The sequence below is a fragment of the Somniosus microcephalus genome, chromosome 8 (assembly GCF_052327205.1).
Source record: "Somniosus microcephalus isolate GS21.2 chromosome 8, FLI_Smic_1.0, whole genome shotgun sequence".
Classification (NCBI taxonomy): Eukaryota; Metazoa; Chordata; class Chondrichthyes; order Squaliformes; family Somniosidae; genus Somniosus; species Somniosus microcephalus.
In genome coordinates this window covers 23,520,705-23,535,541 of record NC_140994.1, presented here as the reverse complement: position 1 = coordinate 23,535,541, position 14,837 = coordinate 23,520,705, and the positions used below count along the sequence as shown (strand labels likewise).

The 14,837-nt window shown below is 45.7% G+C and overlaps 1 protein-coding gene across 3 annotated transcripts in view; it reads right to left on the bottom strand.

Moving 5' to 3' along the window:
• Positions 1-9,711: 9,711 nt before the first annotated feature.
• Positions 9,712-14,837, bottom strand: part of rbm20 (RNA binding motif protein 20) — a 288,851-nt gene continuing 283,725 nt past the window's right edge. For 2 of the 3 annotated variants that reach the window (XM_085994351.1, XM_085994353.1), the window contains exon 14: positions 9,712-10,405. In XM_085994351.1, coding sequence (XP_085850477.1) covers positions 10,283-10,405 — 123 coding nt within the window. In that variant the 3' untranslated portion in view covers positions 9,712-10,282. Of the gene's footprint in view, positions 10,422-14,837 lie in introns of all 3 variants that reach the window. The other variant, XM_085994352.1, reaches the window with a different exon arrangement.

Sequence of the window (14,837 nt, the reverse complement as noted above, 5' to 3'; positions counted from 1 at the left end):
GGTATCTCTTGCGGCGAGGTGCAGCCGTGCGCTGACACCCTCCGCCCTGTGCAGCATCAGGTGGGTGAGGAGCAGGTTGGCGCTCCTGGTGCTGGTGTTGCCGTTGTGGCTGGTTGTGATGCTGCCGTGGCTGCTCTTCCTACGAACCTGACGACCAGGATGAGAGGATATAAATGGTTCCTGTAAAGTCTGTGGGTTGTGCAGTTAATAAATACACAGACTTCAGAAGTAACAAACAAAACAGGTCTTTACTATTCGAAGGTCCGGGCGAATCTGCCCCAGCAATCCTGCCACAACACTTATATACTGGTGTGGTCACTATCGGTATTACAGTATACAGAAGCCAAACAAATAGTGCCACACCTAAAGTAGTTCTCTTAAAGGTGAACGGTTACATTCAATAGTTCCCTTAAAGGTAGACGGGTACATACACTACAATCCTCCCTTTTTAGCTTATTACTTACAGAGTCTCCGTTAAACATACATATCTTCAACTTCCTATAAACAAATTACAGATATAATCTCGGTGGAGTCAATGTCATATAAAACAATTTACAGATATAATCTCGGTGGGAACAGTTCACAGGTTCAGTCTCTGCGGAAACAGTTCATAGATTCAGTCTCTGATCTTGACTCGTTCCGAACAACATTTCTTTGGTGTAGCCGGTTCACCTGGCTAGCGTGACTCCTCCATAGCCTTTTTCTTGACGTAACAGCTTGAACTTTCGTCCTGTTGAACCAGCAGTGCGGACTTTTACAACCAACTGGCTGTCTTGACATTTTCCAGTTTTTCAACTAATTTAGCTCCTTTCGTAGTGTTCCGCCTGAGATGGTAGAAGTGCTAATATTTTAGACAGTTATTATCTTCTGCTTCTTCTTTTTCTTTTCTGCCTTTTTGAAACTCTCGGAGCTCCTTTCTCGGCTGCCAGCTGTAGCGCCACCAACTCTCTATGTTCCTTAGACCTTAAGTGCTTCCTCCGGATTTCAGCACTTTGGGAGTTTTCACCACAAGCTGGGCAGACCACATCCTCGTAATATTCAGTGTCACTCAACAGGTCATGGTAATATTCGGGTTCATCCTGAGTTAGGCCAGCGAGAGAGCCTTCTTCTTCCTCCTCACCCGTCTGGACGTTAGCTGACGGTGGTTCCTTCCCTAGACATCTTTCTTGAAAAGACTTCTTCATGCATTCATATTCATCCCGCTCTTCCTGGGTTGTCTGCCATTCCTTCACTACTGACCTCATTTGTGAGTTCAATACCTTCCCTTCCACCGGGGATTGCGGTATCAGGCTATTTAATCCTTCTACTGAAGCAGCTGTTTCAACATTCTTCTGTTCACATTGACGTGATTCAACGAACTCTTCATAGAGTAAACTGTAACACAAAATCTGTGTTGCCACCTCAGTTATTTCTGTAACTTTTGGGAGCTCCGAATTCCTTCCCTTTGCAGATTGAAGCTCGTGTTCCCATTGTGGAGTCTTGTCTCTCAGCATGTGAAGGAGTTGGCTGACCGTTAACTCTTCCGCGGGGACTCTGTGGATCAGAGTCTTCACCATTTCATCCACCTTTCCCTCCAATGCTTTCACCTTCCTTTCCTCTTGTACTTTGGTTTCAAGCGCTCGAAGAAGTTGCGCCTTGATGCTCCCAAGCTCATGTTCAGAGCCCATTCTTACAGTCTCTGTGTTTCTTACAGTTTCCTTCCCTTCCACTGAAAGGATTCCCAGTTGACTCTGCTCTTCAAGTCGTTGAACCTCGGTCATTGCCGCCTCATATTTGTCTTGGGTTTCCTCCAATATTTTTATGAGTTCTTGGACATCTTGTCTTTCATGTTCTGCCATGTCTTTCACCGCTAAATTCTCATCTATGGATGGAACTTCTACCGATGAGTCTGTCTTGGCCTTGAGCTCATCAAGAATTTCCTGCAGCCTTTGGACTTCTTGCTCATGTTCAACCTTTAGTTGTTCATATGCTTCTACTGAAACTAGCTTTTCAGAGGTTGCCGAGTTAATCCCCTCCAGAATTGTAGCCTGGGCCTGTTCATACTGTTCTTTCCACTTCTCACACTCTGCTTGTAAGGAGTCGTAGAGAAGAACTGGAATAAAATCCCGGCTTCCTGAAGGTTCCTCTTCATTTGCTTCTTTCGCAATTTCCTGTTGGAGTTCAGCCAAGGCTGCTATGCTATCTGCCTCTTGAAGTCTCACTGCCATCAAATCTTCTTCATTCTTGCAGTCTATCTCAGTCATTTTCCCTTTATTTTCATTTAACTGAGTGATAAGCTCCTCTTGCAACATGGCCACATTATTCACATCAGGTAAAGAAGCGTTTCTCTTTTCCATGTCCAAGATTTTTTTCTGCATCTCTTTAAGTGCACACTGCGATTCAGCTTCTCTTAACCTTGCCTGCACTAGCTCCGTCTCCAATTGCAGAACAAAATCCTCAGTGTAGCGTGGTTTGCCTTTATGCTGTATCTCTAGATCATGCAAATATTCTAACTCCTGAACATCATAAGGGAGGTGTGATCGGTAATTGGTCACGATGGCTCTATGGTCGCTCTCTGCTTGAGCCAGCAGGTTCTGTTGTCTTTCCAGACTCTCCCATTCGGTGTCATAGAACTTTTTCATTGTTTTCATCTCTTGTACGAGACGGTAACTTAATTGTTCGAATTGTTGTCGTACTTTGAAATAACGTTGAGTTCGAGCTCGGTGTTCCTCCGTAATGCATATGTCTGTGACTTGAACAGACTCAGAATTCTCTGTCTTTATGCACGCCATCGTTTTTCCAACCTTAGTCAGTGAGTTCATGTTAACCTTGTTTTTCATACGTGGGCTGGACTTATCGTCTTCCGGCTCAGAGTCTGAGCTGCTTGTCTGCACCGAGTCCTCACTCGTCATTGCTTGTAGGTAGTGCCATTCCATGTCTATTTTCTTGATCCACTCCCGTCCTAGAAGTGGTGGTCCTCCCTCATGTAGTACATACAAGTTCATTCTTGGGTGTTCTTTACCCCTATCTCTCACCTTGACTCTTATTTTTCCCATGGGGTATACTTTATGCCCCGTGTATGTCTGCAATACGAACTTGGTATCTCTTAAGGGTATGTGTGAGAATAGCCGGTGGTAATCCCCTCGATTTATGACTGATACAGCTGATCCGGTGTCCAACTCCATTTTCACTTGGACTCCAGCTATTTTTAGCATGACCCAGATAGTTTGTAGGTCAGCTTCCTTACTCACATGGTGGATACTCAGACTACCCAGCTCCTGGCTGTTTGGATCTGAGCCTGGATTCTGTTCGTCTGAACTCTTCTCAGCCCCCTTGTATACCTTGTTGTACTTTTCTTGTGATGGCTTCCTTTGGTTGTTGGTCTTCTTCCCTGACCGGCATACCTTAGCGATGTGACCCAGTTTGCCACATTTCCTACATTCTTGGTTCTTAAACCAGCATTGATTCTGGTCGTGTGTTGTCTTCCCACAACGATAGCATTTTGTTGTACTCGAGGTAATTTGGTCCACCCCGAGCGCCGCCGCCTTTAGTTGCATTTCCGCCGTTCCTTTCGCTGCGGCTTCGTGTGATGCGGCTATAAGGACAGCCCTGTCAAGTGTAAGGTCGTTCTCTTCTAGTAGGCGCTTTTGCGTCCCTTCCTTGGACAATCCGCCTACGAACTTGTCTCGCAGTGCCTCTGTCAGATTCCCTCCGAACTGGCAGTATTTCGCTAGCCTACGCAGTTCGACCAAGTATTCTGCGTTGTTTTCGTCTTTCCGTTGCGTTCTTGCATAGAATTTGAATCGTTCAGCCAACATCAACGGTGTGGGGTTCAAGTGGTCCTTCAGAACAACCACAATCTCTTCGAAAGACTGATCCGCCGGTTTAGCTGGTGCTAGTAAATCCTTCAAGAGCCCGTATGTCTTTGCGCCCATCGAGTTTAACAATGTTATCGCCTTGTCGTCTTCCTCTATTTTGTTGGCTTCACAATAGATCTCGATGCGTTCCACATACGTGGCCCAGTCTTCTATTTCAGAATTAAAGTCGTTAATATTCCCTCGCTTAGGCATTTTTCTTCCCTTGGGAGCAGCACCAGTATTTCTTTAAGTATTCTTATTTATTTGTTTGTTTCTAAGATGGCGGTTTTCCCGCAAAATCGGCGGTTTCCCGCTCTTTCCTTCTCTCCCCGCCAGCTTCAATGGCGGTATGTCAATCAAGATGGCGGTTTTCCCGCGAAAATGGCGGTTTCCCACTCTTCCTTTCTCGCCCCGCCCACTTCAATGGCGGTTTCCCGCTTCTGGCGTCTTCTCCGCCTAATGGCGGCTTCCCGCGTTTCTTCCCGGTGGAAGGGGTACGCTTCCCCCACAGCAGACAGGTTCAGCCGCTGGCTGGCTTCCGCACAGCTCCCCTTACTCGGCTATGTCTTTTCCTCCCGCCCGCACGGCTCTACCGGCGCTGGGTACACCCCGTTAACGGAGGACAGTTCAGCCGCTGGACTCGCTCTCGCGCAGTCTCTCTCTCTGTCCCCGGCTCTGTCGCTCTCTCACCCGCATGTTCGGTGCTACTGGCCCTGGGTACCCCGTTGGTGGAGAACAGTTCAGCCGCTGGACTGGCTCTCGCGCAGTCTCTCACCCCGTTTTCGGCTGTGTCTCTCACCCACTCCCGCACGTTCGGTTTTGCCGGCTCTGAGTACCCCGTTGGTGGAGAACAGCTCAGCCGCTGGACTGGCTCCTCGCAGTCTCTCTCTCCGCACCCGGCTCTCACCCGCACGTTTCCCGTTCGCCTCCCCAGCCCTCTCGCAGACCGGTGTTTCCCTCCCCGGCTGCAGCTGGGTTTCTCTTCCCGTGCCTACTCGCAGGCTCAGCGCTTCGTGGCTGCGGTCGCTGCCCGGATTTTTCCCGCCGATCGCGGTCCGGCTGTCACCCGACGCCGTTGGACCCGACTTTTGGCCGGCACAGCTCCCCCTCGACCGAGGTCGAGTGCTCTGCCCTTATCCTCCGGATACTTCTACACCTTCCCCTACTCACAGTCTCTTCGGCCGCCTTGTTCCCTGCTGATCGGCTCACTCCGCACCGTGGTAGAAGGGTAGTCAGTGCCTGTTGCTAATGGAAGCTTTTGTTGCTAAAGTCTTCCACCTCTCTCCTGCTGCAGCCTCGTGTTTTCTTCCAGCAGCACGACGAGGGCGGTTGCCTCTCTTCGACGCTCTTCTTGCTTTGGTAATCTTGCCGCAGGGTACGATCGAACCCGTCGCCACTGTAAAGTCTGTGGGTTGTGCAGTTAATAAATACACAGACTTCAGAAGTAACAAACAAAACAGGTCTTTACTATTCGAAGGTCCGGGCGAATCTGCCCCAGCAATCCTGCCACAACACTTATATACTGGTGTGGTCACTATCGGTATTACAGTATACAGAAGCCAAACAAATAGTGCCACACCTAAAGTAGTTCTCTTAAAGGTGAACGGTTACATTCAATAGTTCCCTTAAAGGTAGACGGGTACATACACTACAGTTCCCATCCCATTGGTATAGAATTCAGTTGAGGCAAGAAGCTTGCAAGAACACAGTCAAAGTGGCCTGAAATTATTCCAATCAGGTCACACTGCAGATGGCTGTCAGCTTGACCAGTCACAAGGCCAGTAGCGTTGCAAAATCTTATCCCAAACCTCCAACAACAAAGTTGTGGCATTTGAATGTCAGCCATGTTACAGGAGCGCTTTTAAGCGGCTGCAGCAACTGACAACAAATCATGTCCTGGAGAAACCCGACTCATTGCAGCTGGCGTGTTTCTCGGAAGACGGAAAACAGGAGCCAAAAGCACCAAAATCGGAATCGCAGATTAAAATAGGATTAGCAAGACAGTTAACAGGCTTTTAACTGCCTGTCCTGCTGTTTGGTGTCGGGTCAGCTCGGGAGCGGCTGACCCGACAGTTGTGAAATTAGCGTGGGGGCGGTTTGGAGGCGGGGTCGCAGCCAACCAGTAATTTTTCCGATTTTCGCTGCCAACCCGCCTCCAAACCCGTCCTCTGAGCTCCATTAAAATTCAGCCCCTAAGGTTCAGCCACGTACAGTGTTATGTATAATATGTCAGAATTAACACGTTTCAGCAGTGGATTTTAGCTATATTGAGTTTCATTAGGATACTGTGCTCCCTATGTCTTCATGCTTGTTAAGTTGCTTCTACAAGCTTTAAAGAGAAAGTGCTGCATATGCAGACTTTTAACAGACATGCTATTGAAGAAACAACAACAGAAAATGCTGGAAAAAACTCAGCAGGTCAGGCAACATCTGTGGAGAGAAATAGAGTCAACGTTTCAGGTCGAAACCCTTCTACAGAACCTTCTGTAGAAGGGTTTCGACCCAAAACGTTGACTCTATTTCTCTCTCCGCGGATGTTGCCTGGCCTGCTGAGTTTTTCCAGCATTTTCTGTTGTTATTTCGGATTTCCAGCATCCGTAGTATTTTGCTATCGTGCTATTGAAGAACATCAATGGTAGCATGGAGTAAGAAGTCTGTGACCTTTGGGACTGGCCCAATGGATGGAGATGGCTATTTTATGGACTTATATCGTCCTACCTTCCTAAATAAATTGGGACATATGGGTTGGGGTGAGGGTTGTAGGCTATTTCATGTATAATCTAGTGATGAGGCATAGCTAACTATGGTCTCCTAATGCCTAAGGGAGTCAGGGAGGAATTTCCCAGATGTTTTTGAAATTGGCAACAGGATTTTTTTTTGCCTGCCCCAGAAGTTAGCATTACTACTGGCTGGAACATAAGAACAGGAGGAGGCCATTCAGCTCCTGGAGCCTGTTCTGCCATTCAATTAGATCATGGCTGATCTGTAACTCAACTCAACCTACCTCTCCTGGCTCTGTAACCCTTAATACCCTTGCCTAACAAGGTTGGAAGGTTGGTGCACGAGGTTGCATTGGACAGGGTGAGCATTGATGGACCTGATGGTCTTATCTCACCTGTCTTTCCTTTTGTTCAGATGTTTAGTTTTTTTCAGTTTTCTTAATGTTTTAATTCAGATAATCTGGATTTTGTTTTGGTGGTTATGATTGATGGAAGGGATGCTGGCCAGGAGACCCGGAGAATTCTCTACTTTTCCTTAAATAGTGCCATGGAATCTTTTATATCCACCAACAACTTGCATTTATATAGCGCCTTTAATAATAGTAAAATGTCTCGAGGCACTTCACAGGAGCGTAATCAAAAATTGACACCGAGCCATATAAGGAGCTATTAGGACAGGTGACCAAAAGTTTGGTCAAAGAGGTAGATTTTAAGGAGCTTCTTAAAGGAGGAGAGAGAGGTAGCGAGGCGGAGAGATTTATGGAGGGAATTCCAGAGCTTAGGGCCTTGGCAGCTGAAGGCACGGCCGCCAATGGTGGAACGATGAAAATCCGGGACGTACAAGAGGCCAGAATTGGAGGAACGCAAAGTTCTCGGAGGGTTATAGGGCTGGAGGAGGTGACAGAGATAGGGAGGGGCGAGGCCATGGGGGGATTTGAACATTAGAATGAGAATTTTAAAGTTGAGGAGTTGCCGGACCAGGAGACGATGTAGGTCAGCGAGCATAGGGGTGAAGGGTGAAAGGGACGCAGAGGGAGTCTTGGTTTAAATGACAGGATCAGACTTGGCTGTGATACCAAATATGGTCAAATAAGCTGTTGTTACCGATTGCGGTAATTACAGAGGAGTTTCCCTGCTGTCTGCCACAGGGAAAGTCATCGCAAGAATCCTCAATCGCCTTCTCCCAGTGGCCGAAGAGCTCCTCCCAGAGTTGCAATGCGGATTCCGCCCACTAAGGGGCACAATGGACATGATCTTCACTGCACGTCAATTACAGGAAACTTTGTTATATCCGGCACCGACGGGACCGAGCTGCTGCCGATCTATCAAAACTGCCGGACATACAAAGTTGATGTTGAAGCATACGGAGGTTTTCATCTCCGTATCTGACAACAAACACTGTTGCTTAGCAACAGCTTGTAAACAGTCTGCCCGTACCTTGGAAGCGTCTCTGTAGCTTAGCAACAGCTTCAGAGAGACTTTCCAGAGCCCGACTGTTGAAAACAAAGCCATGAGAAGAAAAAAAACCTAACAAAACGGCTCCTGATTTCTGCCGGTAGATCGAGGTTTCCGGACATACAACCTCCGGATAAACCAAAGTTTCCTGTACAAGAGAAATGCAGGGAACAGCACCAACTGCTGTACATGGCCTTCTTTGATCTCACAAAGGCCTTCGACACTGTCAACCGTGAGGGATTATGGAGTGTCCTCCTCAAATTTGGCTGCCCTCAAAAGTTTGTCACCATCCTCCGCCTGCTTCACGACGAAATGCAAGCTGTGATCCTCACCAAAGGTTCCACCACAGACCCAATTCACGTACGAACCGGGGTCAAGCAAGGCTGTGTCATTGCACCAACACTCTTCTCGATCTTTCTTGCTGCAATGCTCCATCTCACCCTCAGTAAGCTCCCCACTGGAGTGGAGCTAATTTACAGAACAAACGGGAAACAGTTCAACCTCCGTCACCTCCAGTCCAGATCCAAGGTCGTCCCATCCTCTGTCGTCAAATTACACTATGCAGACGACACTTGTGTCTGCGCTCACTCGGAGGTCGAACTCCAAACCATCGTCAACACCTTCACCGAAGCGTACGAGAGCATGGACATTACACAAAACATCCGTAAGACAGAGGTCCTCTACCAACCTGCCCCCGCCACACAGTACTGCCCCCCGATTATCAAAATCCACGACAAGGCCTTGGACAACGTGGACCACTTTCCATACCTCGGGAACCTACTGCCAACAAGGGCAGACGTCGACGACGAAGCCCAACACCGCCTTCAGTGTGCCAGTGCAGCCTTCGGTCGCCTGAGGAAGAGAGTGTTTGAAGACCAGGACCTCAAACCCGGCACTAAGCTCATGGTCTACAGAGCATAGTGATACCCGCCCTGCTGTATGCCTCAGAGACATGGGCCATGTACAGCAGGCACCTCAAAGCACTGGAAAGGTACCACCAATGCTGCCTCCGCAAGATCCTGCAAATCCATTGGCAGGATAGGAGCACCAACGTCAGTGTTCTTGCACAGGCCAACATCCCCAGCATCGAAGCATTGACCATGCTCAATCAGCTCATGCCCGATACGAGACTCCCAAAACAAGCGCTCTACTCGGAGCTCCGGCACGGCAAGAGAGCCCCAGGTGGGCAGAGGAAACGCTTCAAGGACACCCTCAAAGCCTCCTTGAAAAAGTGCAACATCCCCACCGACACCTGGGAATCCCTGGCCCAAGACCGCACAAAAAGTGGAGGAGGAGCATCCAGGAAGGCGCCGAACACCTCGAGTCTCTTCGCCGGGAGCAAGCGGAAGCCAAGCGCAGGCAGCGCAAGGAGCGCACGTCAACCCAAGCACCCCACACCCACCCGCCCCTTCAACCACCGTCTGCCCCACCTGTGACAGAGACTGTAGGTCCCGCATTGGACTCATCAGTCACCTGAGAACTCATTTTTAATGTGGAAGCAAGTCATCCTCGGTTCCGAGGGACTGCCTAAGAGACTCATAGTCTAGGCCCACATGTGAAGAATGATCTTTGGACTAGTTGACAGAGGGCTCCTGATGCCTGTGGAACATAGTCCAGCATCAACCAGCGTCAACAAGTGAGGAGGGGGAAGAAAACTGGAAAAATTATTTAATGAGTCTCCAGCAATAAAACGAGCAATGTAAATCTTTAAATAAAATGTTTATTAAATTCATATCTGTTTGCCTGATACCACTTTCTAAATAATACAGTTTATGTCACGTGTTTACAGTGTTTTCAAACAAGAGTTTCCGCTGCTTCTAATAAATTACACAGAATTGGAAGAAAAACTAATTTTAATAATCTGATCTTGAATCAAGCAACATGTTATTTTGACATAAATTAATTACCCATATGAAATGGTCCAAGTAAAATTCTTTCATCAAACCAATACATTTAATCATGATCTCAGTCATAATCAGTGACAATTAGAAACAAGAAATTCCCTGAATATGATTGGCCTGGTCAATGAAGATTAAGGATAAGGACGTCTTTCCAAAGTACCGCAGTAATTGAGAGGATCCTCTCTCTCTCTCTCACTCACTCACTCTCTCTCTCTCTCTCTCTTTTTCTCACTCTCTCTTTCTGTCAGCCCTTCCTCGGCCTGGTATGGTACTTATGCTCCACATCCTGGAACAATCCTTAAGAACTAGGCCTTGGTTCCATTGGCTCTTTGGTATTGGAGACACTGAAGCGTAATCTTAACTGGCTGTTTCAGGATGGATTAGACTTTTTACTTTCAAATTGTGGCATGATCCCAACTTCCTCCTCTGTTCCAGGATTTCTGTCTCTTTCACCTTCCTTCAGGCTTTCTTCGGCTAACTGCGATAGGTATTTCTGCAATGAAAAGAAACTACTTTCATAAAACGTGAATAAGTGCTTGCAAAACGACTTAGAATAAAACTTCTGCAGACATGGTGCAAATTACAAAACTAATCATCTAGTCACATAGATTACACAGGAATTCGAACAACCTAATCCATTTAAAATTAATCCCCAGACATTTTAAATTCCGATTGGCAATCGCTCTGTCATTAGAAGATGATATTCAAAAATGTTAAATATATACCGTAAACATTAATGTGATATTTACATCTCCTCTCATGATGTTGTGACTTGAACATCACCTCTACCTACTCTTTGAACTCGTCAAATCTCGCAGCGAATGATTTTATGTAGAACAAAGTCGAGCATCCTAATTTTGGAAACGAAATTTAAAGTATATTTTGAGGATTTAAAAAAAGAAGGAAAGACTTGCATTTATATAGCGTCTTTCACTTTGGGACCTCAGGACGTCCCAAAGCGCTTTCCAGCCAATGGTGTACGTTTGAAGTGTGGTCACCATCAATGTTCCCATTAAGTTGCGCGGCCGTGCGGCCACGCAGCGGTCTGGAGGTCCCACGCGGGGCCGTTCAACGGCTTTACAGTTGAAATAACCGTGCGCGCGAGAGAAATTGAATGGGCCGTGCAGCCAGTTAAAGGGCCCGCGCACCAAAAAATAAATTACAGGGAATATTGGTCGCGGGATGTAGTGTAGGAAATTTTCAACTGGCACAAACTTTAAAAGGTTGACTAGTCGCTCAGGATTGCAGTCCAGTACTATTAGACTAATCTCTGAGACGGTATGGATTGCCATACAGGGCTCCTCGGCTCAGCAGTACTACCCTACTACTAGACAGTACATTATTGACACCAATCCTACACTAGAAAGTATAGGGTTGTTTCACAGCTCCCTGAGGTGGTGCAGAATTGTTATACAGATCCTCTGGGAAGTTTGCTACTGCTATATTGGTAAAAGCCATACAGTGCTATAAAATATCTCCCTCTAGATAGTACAAGACAGAAAGACCTTGCACTCTAGCTGTAATGGCTCAAAGTGAGTTATTTCTATATATGGCTCGGTAGCTGTTTAGCTCACTTAACTGCATTTTTTCAGGTGCTTTTCAACTGGGCCATTCCGTTATTTTTTTTTTATTCACTTGAATTTCCAGAAAGAACTATAGAATTGGCCATTTCTGTGAATTCATTTCAATTCTCAATGCCCACCCCACTCCCCCACGCCCCCCCCCCCCCACAAAGCTCCCCAGAGAATTGAATCAAAGTACAGAAGATTAAGGCTGCTATCTAATAAGCACTAAAGCATGTCCTTGATAATATCTTAGCCTCTAGCACAAAACAAAAGCCCCATACTTACGAATCCCATTTAGTTGCCTCCAACCTTGCAAATGTTTTTAATGTAGGGAATCCTACCTAACAATTATTTAAGCTACTGACATATGCCGAGCGCAGTAAAAGAAAAATTATTGCGGAATAATATTCCCTTCATCGGGTTCTTGGATTAACACCAACGTGAGATGGAATCCAAGATCAAAGAAACCGTAGACAAGATTAATGAAGAGCTTTCTATCAAAACTTTAGTAATTAAACTAAACAAAAAACATATGCTACCATAGAAGTTCTTCAGATTGTTTCAGTTCTGTACTTATAAGGATACATTTCAAAGGAAATGAACTCTAAGCATAAATACTTGCTGCTTCTATCTGAATACTTTGATCTGATAGTTTCATGCTCCAGATCTAAAAAGTCCATATCAGGATTACTTGTAAATAAAAGTTTAGTAAAGAACCTGTCATTTCATAGAAACATAGAAACATAGAAGATAGGAGCAGGAGTAGGCCATTTGGCCCCTTGAGCCTGTTCTGTCATTTAATGAGATCATGGCAGATCAACCAAATTCAGTACCCTGTCCCTGCTTTCTCCCCATATCCCTTGATCCTTTTAGCCTTAAGAAATATATCTAACTCCTTCTTGAATATATTTAATGAATTGGCCTCAACTGCCTTGTGTGGTAGAGAATTCCACAGGTTCACCACTCCCTGGGTGAAGAAATTCCTCCTCATCTCAGTCCTAAATGGCTTACCCCTTAGCCTTAGACTGTGACCCCTGGTTCTGGACTCCCCCGCCATCAGGAACATCCTTCCTGCATCTAGTCTGTCTAGTTCTGTTAGAATTTTATAAGTTTCAATGAGATCCCCTCTCATTCTTCTAAACTCTAGCGAATATAAGCCTAATCGACCCAATCTCTCCTCATACGTCATTCCTGCCATCCCAGGTATCAGTCTGGTGAATCTTCGCTGCACTCTCTCCATGGCAAAAACATCCTTCCTCAGATAAGGTGACCAAAACTGCACACAATACTCAAGATGTTGTCTCACCAAGGCCCTGTACAACTGCAGCAAGACATCCTTGTTCCTGTACTCGAATCCTCTCGCTATGAAGGCCAACATACCATTTGCCTTCTTAACCACCTGCTGCACCTGCATGCTTACCTTCAACGACTGGTGCACAAGGACACCCAGGTCTCTTTGCACTTCTCCTTTTCCCAATCTATTGCCATTCAGATAATAATCTGACTTCCTGTTTTTGCCACCAAAGTGGACAACCTCGCATTTATCCACATTATACTGCATTTGCCATGCATCTGCCCAATCACCCAACCTGTCCAAATCATACTGGAGTTTCTCTGCATCCTCCTCACAGCACACACGCCCACCCAGCTTTGTGTCATCTGCAAACTTGGAAATATTATATCTAGTTCCCTCATCTAGATCATTTATATATATTGTGAATAGCTGGGGTCCTAGCACTGATCCCTGCGGTACCTCACTAGTCACTGTCTGCCACTCGGAAAAAGACCCGTTTATTCCAACTCTTTGCTTCCTGTCTGCCAACCAATTCTCTATCCAAGACAGTACCTAACCCCCAATCCTGTGTGCTTTAACTTTGCACGCTAATCTCTTATGCGGGACCTTATCGAAAGCCTTCTGAAAGTCCAAATACACCACATCTACTGGTTCTCCCTTATCTATTCTACCAGTTACATCCTCAAAAAATTCCAGTTGATTAGTCAAGCATGATTTACCTTTTGTAAATCCATGTTGACTTTGTTCGATCCTGTCACTGTATTCCAAGTGCTCTACTATTACATCTTTTATAATGGACTCTAGCATTTTCCCCATTACCGATGTCAGACTTACTGGTCTATAATTCCCAGTTTTCTCTCTACCACCTTTTTTAAATAGTGGGGTTACATTAGCTATCCTCCAATCCGATGGGAACTGTTCTAGAGTCTATAGAATTTTGGAAGGTGACCAGCAATGCATACTATTTCTAGGGCCACTTCCTTAAGTACCCTAGGATGTAGATTATCAGGCCCTGGGTATTTATCGCCCTTCAATCCTGTCAATTTCCCTAACACCATTTCCCTACAAATACTGATTTCATTCAATTCCTCCCTCTCATTAGACCCTATGTTCCCCGACATCTCTGGGAGGTTATTTGTGTCCTCCTTTGTGAAGACAGAACCAAAGTATGTATTTAATTGGTCTGCCATTTCTTTGTTCCCCATTATAAATTCCTCTGATTCTGACTGCAAGGGACCTATGCTTGACTTCACCAATCTTTTTCTCTTCACATATCTATAGAAGCTTTTACAGTCAGTTTTTATGTTCCCTGCAAGCTTACTCTCATACTCTGTTTCCCCACTCTTAATTAATCCCTTTGTCCTCCTTTGCTGAATCCTAAACTGCTCCCAATCTTCAGGTTTGCTGCTTTTTCTGGCCAAATTATATGTCCTCTCCTTGGATCTTATGCTATCCCTAATTTTCCTTGTTAGCCACGGTTGAGTCACCTTTTTTGTTTTATTTTTATGCCAAACAGGGATGAACAAATTCTGTAGTTCATCCATGCGATCTTTAAATGTTTGCCATTGCCTATCCACCATCAACCCTTTAAGTAACATTTCCCAATCCATCCTAGCCAACCTGTGCCTCATACCATCGTAGTTTCCTTTATTTAAATTCAGGACCCTAGTCTCTCAGTCAACTACTTCACTCTCCATTTTAATGAAGAATTCTATCATATTATGATCGCTCCTCCCCAAGGGGCCTCGCACAACAAGATTGCTAATTAATCCTTTCTCATTACATAAATCCCAGTCTAAGATGGCCTGATCTCTAGTTGGTTCCTCGACATATTGGTCCAGGAAACCATCCCGTAAACACTCTAGGAATTCCTCCTCCACAGTATTGTTACTAATTTGATTGGCCCAATCTATACGTAGAATAAATGATTGGCTTGTTGGTTATGCAGATATAGTCGGAAGTGATTTCTTTTTTCTCTTACAAGCTTGGAGCTTAAAACCGAACGAATTTTGCCTAAGTTGATGAGATAAATGTGGGCAAGCATCATGGGAGTAGTAAGCACAATA